Raw genomic sequence first — 16,890 nt, forward strand, 5'->3', positions numbered from 1 at the left:
TCTGGGCTACAGTAAGAGAGGGTATGGAGAGAAACTAAGTGATATTTCTATTGTTATCTACAAGCAGTGTTTTCACACTGTTGCCATTGTATGTTTATTGAATACCTGGTAATTGTCTAAGAAACACAGTACTAGTGGTCGGCCCAAAACTATGTCAACCTGACTAATCTTTAGAGGCTGCAAATTGTTTGCTGTGGTTTTCGAAAATTCTCTATTATGCCTTAAGTTGAATTTTCTTTTTTCTTCTAGGTTATCAGTTGTGTTTTCCATCAAATGCTAAATGTAATATTAATGTTAGAAGTGGGTGAAGGATCACATCATGCCCCCCTTGCTATTACTTCATCAGTCATCAATAGCAGAAACCAGGCAGTCCAGTTTATCAGGTGAAGCACACACAGCTTGAATTGTTACTCTCTCTATGGCTTTCCCTTCATCTCTGGGCCCTGTACTAACCAAGATTTCTGACACTTATGGAAACTAACAAATGTCTGGCCTGTTTGTGGTTTGGAGGATCAAATTATAGCTCATCTGGTTCATGTGGTCTAGGTCACTGATGGTAACCTCCACATGGGGGGTCTTGTTGAAGGAATAGGAGTCTGTAGTTCACGGGCCAGCACCAGCCCCACCTTGGTTGTCGTCAGCTATAAGGACTGCCTCTGAGTGATGACTGTGGCTTCTTTTCTGTTTTACCATCATCTGCTTCAGTACTGACCATTCCAGCAAGTCTGCCACCTCCTGTTCTTTTTCTGTTTCTCTCTTCTCTATTTCTCTGTGACACTTTTTTCTTGTTTCTTTTCACTTTTGTGTTCTCTTCCCCCTACAGAAAATGCTTCCTTGAGGAAAGAAGCTGGTTGATTTTTACTTCTTTAGCAGTAATTGATAGACTAATTTTGTGCTCATGAGCCACTTAGCTTCACCTAAAAAGTTTCATGTTTTAGCATTATTGGGAAAGACCTATTTGCTTTCATTGGCTTTTTTCTTCCCCTCCTATATTGAGTATTTGGTGGTGGAAAAACAGTGGTCAGTATGTACATGAGAGTGTGTACATACACAGTATATAATGTAGTTGAAGATTTGAGGATGGTGGAAACCCTCACTTTGGTTTTTTTGTCGGAGTTCATGATGCAGTAGTATCCTTATAATGGTACAAATAAACTTAACACTAAAAATGGGTCAAATCTGGCATGACAGTAATTTCTTCTTGGGTTGAAGTTTGGAGAGGCACTATTATAAATGTAGTGAAGTAGTTGCATTTCACTGAGCTACCATGAGGTGGTACTGTGTCTTAGTCTGTTTACCCCCAAATGATGTATTTTAGAGTCTTAATATGGAATTTACTAATTAGTGGAGTCATGAGAAGATTGCACACTGGCTTCCCCCTGACTAGCTGTCCACTGGCAGCAGCTCTGAACACCACACATGAGCAGTAGGCATCGTTCTCTGCTTTGACACTTTACGTCTTCACTCTTATGCACTGAAACAGTGCTTCAAATGTGGGGGTAGACTGTTTTACTACGGAGGATTTCTAAACATAGGTAGAGTGGTTTTTTAGAAAGTCAAGGAAAAGACTATTTGATTGTAATTATAGGTGAATTTTAAACAGAGGATATTTTTTTTTAATAGCTCACTTGTGGATGAACTAAAAGAAAGTATATTCCCAGTTCTTCGTGTCTTACTCCAGCACATCTGTGCCAAGGTACTAGTTGCTTTCATAACAGTAATAATAATAATAGTAATAATTTTTAAAATATATAATATGTATGAAGTTAAATTTGTGTGTTTGTGTATTTTTGTTCTTAGAAATGAGTCTGTGTCATTACTAACCATAGTTTTATTTAATATATTCACTAGATGTTCCCCTGGACAGTGTTCTTTTGGGAATAAAAAACCTCTTCATTTTGGAAGTCTTCAAATATATAAAGAAAATAGGGTGATGAGGCAGCCATCTTCAACAATTCTGTGTCACTTATACCCCTGAAAGATAATCCTGAACACATATGCATACTGAATTTTTAAAAACAAATTCCATCGTATTTTTCTATGTATAAAAATTTTTATGTGTCGATAAAGGATAAGAACTCTTTAAAAACATAATCACAAAATATACAATAATACTTTATATCTCCAAATACCCAGTTAATGTTCACATTTCTATGATTATCTCTTAAGTTTTTAAAACTGTTCAGACAAATGAATCATAACTTAAACTCTGGATTCTAAGGGTTCATAAACTTCCTGCAATCATGTGTTAAATTTGTATTTCTAAGGAGAGGGGCCTATAGATTTCTTCTAGGTTAATTTTCAAAGGGGTCTGAAACCTAAAACTTATTAGTCATTTCTATAACACTTAAAGATCACTGAACTAGTTATAGTTACATTTATTAACTTTCCACTTGTATTACAGCAAGTTTCATTGCCCAGGTGGACAGCTTCTCAATGATTGTGTTTCAGGTAGTAGATAAATCAGAGTATCGGACCTATGCAGCTCAGTCCCTGGTACAGCTGCTCAGCAAACTTCCTTGTGGGGAATATGCTACATTTATTGCCTGGCTTTACAGGTATTCACGAAGTTCCAAGGTAAGAGATACATCTGCATAAAATCTTGGTTCTTGGTTCTGCAACCTTCTAATACCAGCCAGATTTGAATACATAAGGGATCCTTTGTGATGGAGATTCTTATGATTTTGCTTTACCAGATCCCACACAGGGTTTTTACTCTTGATGTTGCCTTAGCTCTGTTGGAACTGCCAGAAAGAGAAGCGGATAACACAGTCTCCTTGGAGCATCAGAAGTTCTTAAAGCATAAGTTTTTGGTGCAGGACATTATGTTTGATCGCTGTTTAGACAAGGCACCAACTGTCCGCAGCAAGGCATTGTCCAGTTTTGCACATTGCCTGGAGCTGTCTGTCAACACTGCATCGGAGAGCGTACTGGAACTTCTGATTAACAGTAAGTGTGGTGACTGTCGTGAAATAGAATTGGTCTTCTGCTTCTCAAGAAATTGGACTGCGAGGGAATCATTCTTTGTTGTAGCAAAGGTAGTTGATAGGATGGTATGATGTATCTTTACTCTTATAAACTTATTTCAGTATATTGTGTTGTTGAATAAATGTTTAGACAAGCCTGATACTTTTGAAAGGCCTTTTTTAGAGGTGAGACTGTTGGCTGCCTTCACTATTGCTTTGCATTGTTGGGTATTGGCTGTACGGGGCCTAACATTCATTTCAAATGTGTACCCGAGGAGAACGTTATTAATTGTTTAGAATCTACCTTCTCTCTTTTTTTTTTTTATCCTCACTTGAGAACATTTTTCTATTTTTTTATTCAGATAGAGGGGGAGGGAGAGAGGAAGAGAGAGAGAGAGCGACATTGACATGAAAGGGACACATCTAGTGGCTGCCACCCACACGACCCAACCAGGGCCGGGGACAAACTGCAGCTGAAGTACATGCCCTTAGCAGGAACCAAACCTGGGTCTCTCTGGTCCTCAGGCCAACGTTCTAACCACTGAGCCAAACCGGCCAGGGCAGAATCTGCCTTCTCTTAAAGCCTAATTATTTTGATTTTGCTTCCTCTGTGAATATTTATTTAGGGTTTATGATACTATGACTTTTTTTCCTCTTATCTATCTGCTTATTTTTAGGTCCTGCAATTTCAGGAATAGAGAGCCACCCTGGTACTTTACTGAAAAATACATCAGGTAATGGGGTCAATATATTTTCATATATTGAATAATTGTCTTTTTATTTAAAGGACTAGCTAGATATTTTAAATGTTCTTTTCTATCTTTGTGTTTATCTGTTTTAATATTATGCTTTTTTCCTTTATCAAAGAAATGGAAATTCATTTCAGTAATGATGTGGTAACTTAAATGTGTACTATACCATACTTATATTATTAAAAGGTATAATAAATATTTACCTTAATGACTGATCTTTTTTTTATTTTTTTATTTTTAAGCTTTTTTCTGTCAGAAGCAGACACCTCACCCTTCTGGAGACTCAGAGGTGATCAGTACAGACAGCAGTACTGAAACAATTGGATCTAGGGGTATGTCAGATTTTACCACGATAAAATGCATAATAACTATAAGTAGAGTCTACAAACCTTGGGGTTTTTCCTGATTAATTCACCCTTAAGAATCGGAACATGTCTTTTTCTTAAAAGTGATGTAATTTCTTTTATCCTCACCTGAGGACATTTTTCCATTTTTTGTTCAGATAGAGTGGGAGGGAGAGAGAGGAAGAGAGAGAGAGAGAGAGAAACATCGACGCGAAAGGGACACATCGAGTGGCTGCCTCCTGCATGATCCAACTAGGGCCGGGGACAAATCGCAACCTAGGTGCGTGCCCTTAGCAGGAACCGAGCTCGCGTCTCTCTGGACCACAGGCCAACGCTCTAATCCCTGAGCCAAACTGGCCAGGGCAAAAGTGGAGTAATTTCTGTGTTATTATATCTCTAGTTGATGTCCTTGCACTATACTGTATTTCCTTTTTTTTTTTCTTTTTAAGTATTTTTCATTAATCCTCACCTGAGGATATTTTTCCATTGATTTTTAGATAGAGTGGAAGGGAGCGAGGGAGAGAAAAAGAGAGAGAATCATCGATGTGAAAGAGACACATCGATTGGTTATCTCCCAAACGACTCCAACAGGACTGGGAATCAAACCCGAGACCCTCCCGTCCTCGGGCTGACACTCTTAACAGCTGAGTCAAACTGGCCAGGGCTATATTTCATTTTAAGATAAAGAATAAGCTGCATTCCACTCATCATGTACTAAACTTCAGTATTTAACACTTAAGAGAATATTAGTAAATATTTTATTTTTTTATTAAAGTCAGTTGTTGTAAATTCTGGGGATTACTGACCAAAAGAGGACCACTTATTAGTGAAAGTGCAGTAGAGATTAAATTTGTGTTTGGAGAAAGGTCATCACAAAAAAGGGGGAGAACAGATGAACAATACTGTGTGCCCAATCTTGTTGTTGTTTTTCATTCCTTTTTACTTTGTCTACCATGTCATCTCGACTATGATTCAGCCATCCCAGAGTTTACTTTTTTCTTTTTTTAATCCTCAACCGAGGACATTTTTCCATTTTTTGTTCAGATAGAGTGGTAGGGAGAGAGAGAGAGAGAGAAACATTGATGTGAAGGGACATATCGAGTGGCTGCCAACTGCATGATCAACGAGGGCCAGGGACAAACTGCAACCTAGGTATGTGCCCTTAGCGGGAACCGAACCCGGGTCTCCGGACCACAGGCCGACGCTTTAACTGCTGAGCCAAACTGGCCAGGGCCCAGATTTTACTTTTTAATATATGGTAAGGAACTATGAGTCCAAGCTCCAGTGAAAAAAACAATTCAGAATTTAGATTATAATTTCTCTTCACCAACAGAATGTACCATTTTTTTTTAATGGGTCATACTTACTGTATGGCATGATTATGGGGTCCTCCATAGACTCCCACACAGGATTCTGAACATGAATGATGCCTGATCACTGTCAGTATGATTCAGGGGGAAAAACAGAGTTGTACTAGGTAGTAGGTAGACCTGCTCATTCATATTCTGTTCCTGTCTGGCTGTAAGGTCTTGAGCTCCTTTTTTATTTGTAATATGAGATCATAAAACCATGGCAAAAACACTAAACACCCTATTAGAAACAAGAAGCAGTCTGAATTCCTGTACAGTTCTGTTACTAAATAGCTGCATGACCTAAGACATGGACGTCAGCACAGCTCCTTGTCCCGTTCTGATCCTAACTCCTTCCCTGTCCTTTACAGAGGGCTGTTGTCAGAGTCTATAGAAATAATATTTAGAGAAGTAATTTTAAAAGATGGATAAATAGGTAAGATAGAAAAGAAGAGAATATGTGTATGAAGGATAAATTATATAATTAGATTTATTAGTTTGTTTTATGATCTTTTATATGGTTCTTTCTGTGCTGGGCATTGTAGATACAGACTTTAATAAAATAAAGTTCCATTTCATAAGGAGCAGTGGGAGGCAGATATGTGTGTATATAAATAGGTGTTAATTTTTGTTTTCACATCTGGTAGAATTCTTCAGTAATGCCTGGGCTTTTGTGCATGTGTGGGAAGTTTTTGATTGATTCAATATCTGTATTTATAATTGGATTCACACTTTCTATTTCTTCTTGAGTTAGTTTCCATACTTTATCATTATAGAAATTTGGCCATTTCATCTAGGTTATTTGTTATATTTGTCAGCTAGGTTATAATTTGTTAACATAAAATTATTTATAGTATTCTTCTGCACATTTTTTTATTTCTGTAAGGTTAGTGATAGTGTTCCCTTGTTCATTCTTGGTTTTAGCAATTGAATCTTCCCTCTCTTTTTCTTAGTCAATCTATCTAAAAGTTTGTCAAATTTTGTTATCTTTATCAAGGAAATTACTTTTTAATTTCATTTATTTCCTCTTGTTTTCCATTCTCTAGTTCATTTTTTAAATTTGCTTTCTTAGAGATCAGCAGTTCTCAAAATGTGTTTTGGAGTTTCTAAGTCTCCTTCAACACATCCTTGAAGTTAATACTGTTTTCATAGTAATATCAAGATATCGTGTACCTTCTGCACTCTGATTTCCCCACAAGTATACATTGAGGTTTTCCAGAGATCCCATGGCAAATAAATGTGACAGATCACAGACATAAGAGATGAGAATCCAGCTGTCTTTTTATTAAGCCAAACATTGAGGAATTTGCAAAAATATAAAACAATGCCATTTTTTTTTCAGTAATTTTTTGAAAGTATAGTTATTTTCTATTTAAAAATATACTCTTCATAATAGCATGTCTTTTTTCAAATGAATTATTCTTTATATAATTCTCAGTTTAAATTTTTAATTTGGATTAAAATATGTAATTCACATTTGAAAAAGCCCTTAGGAGTCTTCAGTAATTTCTAATAGTGAAAGGGGCCTGTGGATGAAAAGTTTGAAAGCTGCTGTTATATATTTATATTATTTTATTTAGTCTTTAAAAAAACTTTATGGTTTAGACATTTCTAATTGTAGATATAAAACTATATTAAACTAGAAGATATAAATAATTTAAAATTTTAAACATAGGAGCATTTAAAACTGAATTTTTAATATTCTAGAATTTTTGCCCTTTTTTTGCACTAGTTTTGCCTTTTTTATTATTATGAATAGCTAATTATTGATTTTTTTTTCCCCCTATTTCTACCTCATTTTATACTCTAATTTAAAATAAGCTAATAATCAGTTTTTTAGATTTGCTCAGTGTTGTGTAGTGAGATGTCAGGTCTGTGTATTCTTTCTCAGACTGATGACGGGCATTTTCTCTGCAGAAAGATGTGTCATGGCAATGCTGAAGAAGAGAATCAGAGATGAGAAGGCCAACGTTAGGAAGTCTGCACTCCAGGTATGTTTTCTACACATTCTTTAATGTGCGCTCTCTATTGAGGGTGGATTAATCCTCACCTGAGGGTATTTTCCCATGATTTTTAGATAGAGTGAAAGGGAGGGAGGGAGAGAGAGAAACATCTCTGTGAGAGAGACACATCGATTGGTTGCCTCCGAACGACCCCAAGGGTGTCCAGGACTCAGATCTGTGACCTTTCAGTCCACAGGCTGATCCTCTAACCACAGAGCCAAACCAGCCAGGGCTCATATGCTCTCTTTTTAAGCACTAAAAACTTGGAAATCCAAGAGAATATTTTATAAATCCGCCTGACATATTTGTTACTTAATTTGCTTTTCTCTTAACATTAGTTCATCTTGATCCTCTTATGTCTAAGTTATATACATGAACAGAAGACTATCTGCTTTTAAGCTTTTCTACTGGATTACTGGCTTTTTAAGAATCATGGATTTATATCCTTAATTTCATTCTTTAGAATAGGGATTCTTAGCTTGGGGACCACAGACAGATTTTGAAAGGGTTTGTGAAACCACTGAAATTGTTTGTAAATACTTGTTTATATAAAATGTATGTCAAATTTTCTCTGGAGAGAGGCCTTAGCTGTCATCCTATTCTAAAAGGTGGAATGCAGCTGAGAGGAGGGATGGATCTTGACCTTAACAATATTAAGAACCACAAACTTGAGGGACGTATTTTTGTCTATATTTTGTCCTTTTGCATTTATACTGTGCATGAAGCATCACTTCATGTTGTATGTACACTTTCTAGGTATTGGTGAGTATTTTGAAGCACTGCAACGTCTCAGGTATGAAAGAAGAGCTATCAGTTCTTCAGGAGCAGTGCCGGGACCCTGCAGTGTCCGTGCGGAAGCAGGCCTTACAGTCTCTTACTGAGCTTCTTATGGTGAGGGGCAAGGCATTATTATCTAATGCATGATATTTTACATTACAAAATAATTCAGCATAGTAATTGCTTGTTGCTAAATATTAAGTTGACTGGTAGAAACTCTACCAAGTCTATCATATAGCATAAGAGAAAGGAAGAACGATCTTTTAATTACTGTGATAGACTGCATTTCATTTAAATATAATTATGAACTAATGCTAGAGAATGTTGATGGTTAGCCTTTCTTGACCTCAGCTCAAATCTCACACAGCAATGTGAATTTTAAAATTACTTTGGTTAGGCCAGAGGCCTAGATTAATTTTTGTTCACTAAGACTTATATAGATGATATTGCCAAAAGAACAGAACCAGTAATTCTAGATATAATTTACTTCTGCCAAGTAATTAGCTCTTGAAGAATTTTAAGAGCATTTTTTTTTTTTCTTTGTTTCATGACCAAATGCAATAAGCAATGTATATTTTTACTTTCTCTGGTAGCATTTATTCTGTTTACTTCTTGGGATAAATATTTATTATTTGCTCTTGTTCTTGAATACCAAAAAGTGATTTATTACTAATAACAAAATAATGACTTTATAAGTTTAAAATTTCATTATGCACTGATTTGCAATAACTGTGTATTGAACTTTGTTTTCATATATCATTAGAATATTGTGGGTTTTAACTATTATGGTCTACTTGTAATTGTGTGTGCACTGACTTTTAACATGTCTCAAAACATGGATAACAACTTCACTGATTTGAGGTTAGACTTTTAATCGCGTTAGACTTCTTTATGACTTTGCGATTTTAACTCCTAAGGCTCAACCTAGATGCGTCCAGATACAGAAAGCCTGGCTGCTGGGGATCACCCCCGTTGTGATGGACTCGGAGAGCACCGTGCAGGAAAAGGCCCTGGAATGCCTTGACCAGCTCCTGCTGCAGAACATTAAGCATTTCACGAAGTTTCATAGTGGAGATGACAGCCAGGTGCTAGCTTGGGCACTGCTTTCTCTCCTTAGTACAGAAAGCCAGGAATTGAGGTATGTTAATTATGACTTATTTTCCTTATAGAAGGCTATAAGAGTTTTTATTAATAAATTTCTGTATTGATCTTAGAAAAGTATGTTTCTAAATGACTTAGTTTATTTGTAGACTCAATTTTGGTCTATTTTTTTTTTTAACCTAATGAAATCTTGCAGCATTTTCATGGTGACTGTTTTTTGTGAAGACATTGATTGCTTCCTTTGCTTTTCTCTGAATTTTCTCCAGTTTTAACTTGGTATCTTAATACATATGTAATAGAAAGCACTGTTGGATATGGTATACTAATATTAACTTTCCTCAATACTAGTTTTTACAAGTTAAACTTTGTCTAACATTTTATTGGATCAGTTGACTTAATAACGCTGCAATATTTTTTCCACTTGATAACATTTATTGAACATCAGTGCATTGTAGTGAAGAGTTAGCACCTGCAGTGATATATTTCAATCTGTTCCGCAGTAATCCGAGCATTTGTTTGTGCTACCTTGACTGTCTTTTCCCCTTTCTTTAAAAGTATACTACGAACACCTCCCTACTTGTTTACATGTAGTTGTGAAGGAATTATACAATAGGAAGAATGATAGATGTAGTGTCACAAAATACTGTTCTGTGGCCCTGGCAAATCACCATGATGCTCTGGGTCTTCGTTTCCTCATTTGTAAGAACAGTCAGTTGGATTATGTGATCTCTTAAGGTCATATAAGTTTGGTATTAAAACTCTATAACTGCAAATGCGTTCACTCATTATTTTCTCAGTACCAACTGTATGCTTTGCTAAAATCCTAGATGGAAGAGGAAGTTAGCCAGCAATAAAATCAACTTCTTTTTTGCTTTTCTTAGGGATATTTCACTATACACACCCAACATATTAAAGCTTCAGGGTATGAAAAGTAGTGGCCATTCTTCACAAAAGAACAGGAGAAGGCTACTATAGCTCATGAGAAACCATTGGGAGGTTTATTTATTTACTTTTCTTTTTAAGAAACTTTTATATTGAAATATTTTTCAGAAAGAAAAAGAAATATAACATGCATGGAAAAGTATATAACTGTAACGTCAGTAAATATCAAGAAAATATACCCATGTAACCACCATTCAGGTTAAGAAGTAGACCATCACCAGGCCCAAGAAATACCTTCCACAATCCCTTACAAGCACTGTTCTTCCCTTCTCAAGGGGAACCACTTATGTGATTTTGATACCACATATTAGTTTTCTGTATTCTTCAGTTTTGTGTAATTGGCATTATATGATATGTAGTCTTTGTGTGTCCGACTCCTTCTACTCATTTAATTCAAGTTATTGTGTGTTGCTATAGCTTATTCACTTTCATTGCTGCATATGTATGACATTTATGAAAAAAACACAATTTATCCATTCTACTGTTGATAAATAATTGGGTTGTATCAATGTTTTGATTATTATATATATAATGCTGCTATGAATATTCCTATATATAGCTTTTGCAACACATATACATGCATATCTCTTGGGTATTATATGTAAAAACAATATTGTTTTTATCTTTAATAGGTAGATACTGCCAGACAGTTTTCCAGCATGGTTGTACCAATTTATATTTCACTCCAGCAGTTAAGAGAGTTCCAGTTGCTCCATATCTTAGCCAGGATTTTGTGTTAACTTTTTTTTTCTTTTTAGCGATTTTGGTAGATGAATACTAGTATTTCATTGTTTTCATTTGCAGTGTCATATTGACTGATGAGACTGAGTCTCTTTTCATATGTGGATTTGTATTTAGATATTCATATTTATGAATTACCTACTCAGGTCTCTTGCCTTTTTTTTTTTAATTTGGCTGTCACTCTTCCGTTTGTTCATCTGAAAGTGTTCATTATATATGCTGTGTACAAGTCATTTTTTTTATTTATTTTTTTTTATCCTCATCTGAGGACATTTTTCCATTTTTTGTTCAGACAGAGTGGGAGGGAGTGAGAGGAAGAGAGACAGAGAAACATCGACATGAAAGGGACACATCGAGTGGTTGCCACCCACACGACCAACCAGGGCCGGGGACAAACTGCAACCAAGGTACATGCCCTTAGCGGGAACTGAACCCAGGTCTCTCCGGACCGCAGGCCGATGCTCTAACCGCTGAGCCAAACCGGCCAGGGCTACAAGTCATTTTTATACATATTGCAAACCACTCCATGATTTGTCTCTTTTACTCTCTTAATGGTGTCTTGATGAGTTCAGTTTGTCAGTGGTTTTCTGTATAGTTAATGTCTTTTTATTTTTTATTTTTTTCCATCGCCGTTTATACCCCCATATTCTCGTCTGCCTTCACTCATCCCCCTGTCCCTGCAGTCACCACACTGTTATCCCTGTCAATGAGTTCTTTCTCTTTTTTTCCCCTCAATCCCTCCATGCCACCTGCCTCCCCCACCTTCCCACCCCAAGAGCTGTCAGCCTGCTGTCTATCAGTCTGTCTCTGTTTTGCTTATTAGGTCAGTTTGTTCACTAGATTCCACATATGGGTAAAATCATATGGTACTTGTCTTTCCCTGACTGGCTTAATCCACTTAGCATAGTGTTCTCCAGGTCTAGCCATGCTGTTGCAAAGGGTAAAATTTTTTTCTTTTTTAAAGCCGAGCATTATTCCACTGTGTAACTATACCATAGTTGTTTTATCCCTTCATCTGCTGATGGACATTTGGGCTGCTTCCAAATCTTGGTTATTGTAAATAATGCTGAAATGAAGACAGGGGTGCATATATTCTTTCGAATTAGTGTTTCGGGTTTCTTCAGATAAATTCCCAGAAGTGGAATCACTGGGTCATAAAGCAGTTCCTTCCTGAATTTTTTGAGGTCACTCCATACTGCTTTCCACAGTAACTACATCAGTCTGCATTTCCACCAACAGTGCACGAGGGTGCCCCTTTCTCTACATCCTCGCCAGCGCTTGTTGTTGATTGTAGTTTTAATTTGCATTTCTCGATGATTAGTGATGTTGAGCATTTTTTCATGTGTTTGTTGGCCATCTGCATGTTCTCTTTGGAGAAGTGTCTAATCAGGTCCTTTGCCCACTTTTTAATTGGATTGTTTGTTTTTTTGGGTTTTGAGTTTTATGTGTTACTTGTAAATTTTGGATATTATCCCCTTATCAGATGTATGGGTGAATATGTTTTCCCATTGAGTGGGCTGTCTTTTCATTTTGTTGATGGTTTTCTTTCCTGTGCAAAAACTTTAGTTTAATGTAGTCCCATTTGTTCATTTTTTAAGTTTGTTTCCCTTGCTTGGTTAATACATTTTTAAAGAAATCTTTTCCTGCCCTGGCTGGTTTTGCTCAGTGGTTAGAGCATCAGCCTGCGGTGCAGAGAGACCCGGGTTCGGTTCCCGCTAAGGGCACGTACCTGGTTGCAGTTTGTCCCTGGCCCTGGTTGGGTTGTGCGGGTGGCAACCACTCAGTGTGCCCCTATCACATCAATCTTTCTTTCTTTCTCTCTCTCCCTCCCACTCTATCTGAACAAAAAATGGAAAAATGTCCTCGGGTGAGGATTAAAAAAAAAAAAAAGAGAGAGATCTTTTCCTACTTCAGGGTATTATAGATATTCTCCCATATGACCTCCTAGAAGTTTGACATTATCTTTCCCTCTTTTTCAGTTAGGTCTTTAACGTACCTGCAATTAAGTTGTTAGAACTTCCTTCACAGGCTTTTTATTTATTTACTTATTTGTTTTCATTGTAAGGTGCAGGGAAACCACCTGTGCATGTTTGGAAATCAGAAGGAACGAGAACCAATATGTAGGAAATACTGAGGATAAATGAAAGGAATAGTTATTGAAGTTTCTGAAAAAGAGCAATATCTGAACGGATGAACATTTATACATTAGAAGGCAAGAACTTCGGAAATAAAGGGAGAATGGGGAAAGAGAAATTCAAAGGATATACTGTAAACACTAGAGCTCTCTGGCCTTTCTTTTCTCAGTAAAGTAATAATCAGAATATTTACCCAGTACAACAATGTCACGGCAGCATTATTCACAATAGCCAGAAGGTGGAAACAATCCAAATGTCCATAAATAAAATGTGACAGTGAATGTTATTCAGCCTTAAAAAGTAATGAAATACTGATGCTGTAACACGAATGAACCTTGAAAACATCCTGTGTGAAGTAAGCCAGAGACAAAATGTCAAATATTGTGTGACTCCACTTATATGAGGTACCTAGAATAGTCAAAATTCATAGAGACAGAAAGTAAAATGGTGATTACCCAATGGGGAGTTATGTTTAATGGATACAAAGTTTCTGTATGGGATGATTAAAAAAACATAGTTCTGGAAATGGATAATTGTACAATGTGAATGTACTTAAGGCCACTGAATTACACTTAAAAATGGTTAAAATGGTAAATTTTATGTTATGTATATTTTACCATAATCAAGAAAAAAAATTGTTTGCCCAAATTTTGGAAGGAGTTGGTAGAATTAGGGACTTACGTATAAAGAAGTTTTGGAGTAGCCATTGTAAGAAATGAGCTAGGGCATCAGTTCTTAAAGGATGATGAGTTTATGAGCTCAGACTTTCTATATAATATTAAGATGTTATATGCATTTTTCATATTTATTCTTTCAAGGTAGTATAGTGGTTTTCCAGAAATCGTATAATGATGTTGAAGCAGATTGAATGCAGAGGCAGAAATGAGGATCCACCTGTCTTCTGCTTAAGCCAGACTGTAAAGAGATTTGCAAAAGTGTAAAACAATACTTTTCTTCTGACCAAGTTATTTTGTTTTAAGAAAGATAGTTATTTTTGTAAAACAATACATTATTTTTGTTAACATAATTAATTGGCTTATTATTATTTTTAGATAAATTTATAAATATTTTTCATTTTCTCAGTTTTATATTTTTTTTTTCTTTTTTTTTTAATTCTCATCCGAGGACATTTTTCCATTTTTTGTACAGATAGAGTGGGAGGGAGAGAGAGGAAGAGAGAGAGAGGGAAACATCGATGTGAAAGGGACACATCGAGTGGCTGCCACCCGCACGACCAACCAGGGCCGGGGACAAACTGCAACCGAGGTACATGCCCTTAGCGGGAACCGAACCCGGGTCTCTCCGGACCGCAGGCGGACGCTCTAACCGCTGAGCCAAACCGGCCAGGGCCATTTTCTCAGTTTTAATTTCTAGCATAGCAAATGTTGATATAACATAAACAAAAGCATTCAAGGTGGACAGTACTTTTTAATCATTTAAAAGGACTTTGAGATGAAAAAGTGTGAGTGTGAGCGCCACTGAGCTAGGGAATCGAAGTAGAAAATAATTATTGATAACAGTAAGAGATAGTTCAGTAGAGTTCAGTTAACATTTGTAAACAAAGTCTTGTGATGAATTCTTCAGTAAAATTACTAGGGTATCAAGAAAGGTTGAGGAGAGACTTCACAGATTAGACAACCGCTGAGTTGCATTTTGGAGGTTAATAAGGGGGCAAAAGTAAGAAACAGCCAGGGCAAAGCCATGCATGAAGCCGTGAACACTGAGGAGGAGCCACAGGATGTCAGTGTGGCGGGGGTAACGGTGCTTGTGGGGAGTGCATGACATGAAACTGGAGAGGTGAGCAGGGCCCAGGTGCTGGCGCACTGTAACACGGCATGTAAGATGTTCGACGGTAGAGAGAAAACAGGGTGGGCAGAGGCTTTGGGAGGCCATTGATGAATTTAAAATGCAGGAGTAATACAGTTTATTTTAGGAAGTGTAGTAAATGGACTTGTGTTCAATGACCAAGATACAAGATTAGAGTTCAAGAAAACAGGCCACCACTGAACTGATTTAAGTTAAGGAGGATGAGGGCCTCAGTCAAGGTGACGGCAGTGGAAATGGAGAGAATGGGCTTTATTCAGATGTTGAACAAGTGGAAGGGTAGAGTTGGCGAAGATGTGGTGTGAAGGGTGAAGGAAATCAGTGCACTTTCTCTACTGAAGTTGCTCAGTCTAGCGGGGAAAGAGACAAAATAAATTCAGAATTTCAGTAGAAAGTGAGTTAAAGGAGCAATTTTTAAATTTTTTAGCTTCAAGTGACATCCTTGAGATGGTGGCATGAGGTAAATCATTCCCAGAGGTGGAATAAGTGGAAATTAACCAGGCAGCTAAGATAGTGAGGTTTTCCAGGCAGGGAATAGCAATGCAAAAAGGCTGGGAGGCCTGAAGGCTCCAAGAATTCTAACTAAAATGACTGGTCAGTGGGGCTGCCGTTGACTAGGCATGGAAAGCAGAGGTAGGCCGGATGGGGAGGAGAGGGAGGGCTGGAGATGGAAGTTCAATTATAAATGTGTACTTGGCATGCTTTTTTGCAAGTCTGAATGGGGAGCTCTTGGTAATAAATGAGATGACCCCAGAGTTAGGTTGTAGACAAGATAAGAGAACTAAGAATAGAGCTGTTCAAAATCTGCAATTAAAGTGATTAGAAGAAAAAGAATTAGTGAAGGGAAAAGGAGAGTTCAAACAGACCAGAATTTAAGGGCAAAAAGAGTGGCCAATGATGTCTAGCAGAGGTCATGTTAAATGGGCACTGAAGACTATCCATTGGATAGGGTTGAGGTCAATGACGCTTTTCCAGAGAACTGGTTTGTGATTGTGGAATCACATTCTGACTTGTTAGGGAATGGCTTGTGATCAGCTGTAGAGCTAATTGAGGGGCAAATTAAGAGGCCTTTCAGCAGCTGCTCAACTGATGTGGAGGGAGGGGGTTGTTAGAGAGGAGCCACATTTGAGACTGGAAGTTCAGAGAATTGTTTTTTTCCCTATTCTGTTGGCTTCCTGTAGTGAACATCACTTACTTTATGTGTGATTCTTATTAATACGTTTTTAAATATTGTTGATTGCATGTATCTTGTTTTTTGGACAGTCATCAGATAAAAATTATATTGTGAGCTCTCTGAAGTAAACTCTAGACATATATGGATAGATTTTAATCAATAGGTACTTTACTAATAAAACCATTTATTAATATGCATATGCTTATTGTGAGTAGATATGCTTATTTCGTTATAGTTGCCTTTTGCAACCTTTGAGAATTCCTTGATTTTTGTTTAATGAGAAAGTCTTAATTTGTGCATGTGTGTGTGTGTGTGTGTGTGTGTTCCTAGCAGTCTAAGAACAGTTAATTGGGGGAAGGAGTGTTTTTTTCTCTTTGCTTAAATATATAATGTTGCATTTGTCTCATGAGTCATAAGATCTCATTCAGTGCTATGGAAAGAAGGAAAATAAATGATTTAAAAGCAATAATGACATAACAAACTAATACATCAGATGCATTTCTTTTATTTTTTAAAAGATTGAAATATGTATGTCTGAGTGGTATTGGCAAGTCATAACAAATTTTAACTTGTTTAATATCACTGTGTTTAAATGCTAGGATGTAATTTCTCTCCAATCCTTCCATTGGAAAAAGGACAGTGTCTACGTTTTTTGTCATTACAACTTTATAAACTCTGGATGTGTTTTTATTGGTAGCATAGTCCATATGTTTGTATATAAAATTTAGAGGGGATGAGGATGAAATGATTCTCAAATAAGTAATGAAATTTTATCCTTTGCT

The 16,890-nt window shown here is 36.8% G+C and overlaps 1 protein-coding gene across 1 annotated transcript in view; it reads left to right on the top strand.

Annotated features, from left to right (window-relative positions):
- Positions 1 to 16,890, top strand: part of NCAPD3 (non-SMC condensin II complex subunit D3) — a 70,183-nt gene that overhangs the window by 20,257 nt on the left and 33,036 nt on the right. The window contains exons 8-16 of the mRNA XM_036276376.1: positions 250 to 383; positions 1,624 to 1,696; positions 2,452 to 2,577; positions 2,697 to 2,949; positions 3,644 to 3,700; positions 3,961 to 4,050; positions 7,329 to 7,402; positions 8,171 to 8,305; positions 9,109 to 9,329. Coding sequence (XP_036132269.1) covers positions 250 to 383; positions 1,624 to 1,696; positions 2,452 to 2,577; positions 2,697 to 2,949; positions 3,644 to 3,700; positions 3,961 to 4,050; positions 7,329 to 7,402; positions 8,171 to 8,305; positions 9,109 to 9,329 — 1,163 coding nt within the window. The remainder of the gene's footprint in view (positions 1 to 249; positions 384 to 1,623; positions 1,697 to 2,451; positions 2,578 to 2,696; positions 2,950 to 3,643; positions 3,701 to 3,960; positions 4,051 to 7,328; positions 7,403 to 8,170; positions 8,306 to 9,108; positions 9,330 to 16,890) is intronic.

The sequence above is a fragment of the Molossus molossus genome, unplaced genomic scaffold, assembly GCF_014108415.1.
Source record: "Molossus molossus isolate mMolMol1 unplaced genomic scaffold, mMolMol1.p scaffold_m16_p_22, whole genome shotgun sequence".
Classification (NCBI taxonomy): Eukaryota; Metazoa; Chordata; class Mammalia; order Chiroptera; family Molossidae; genus Molossus; species Molossus molossus.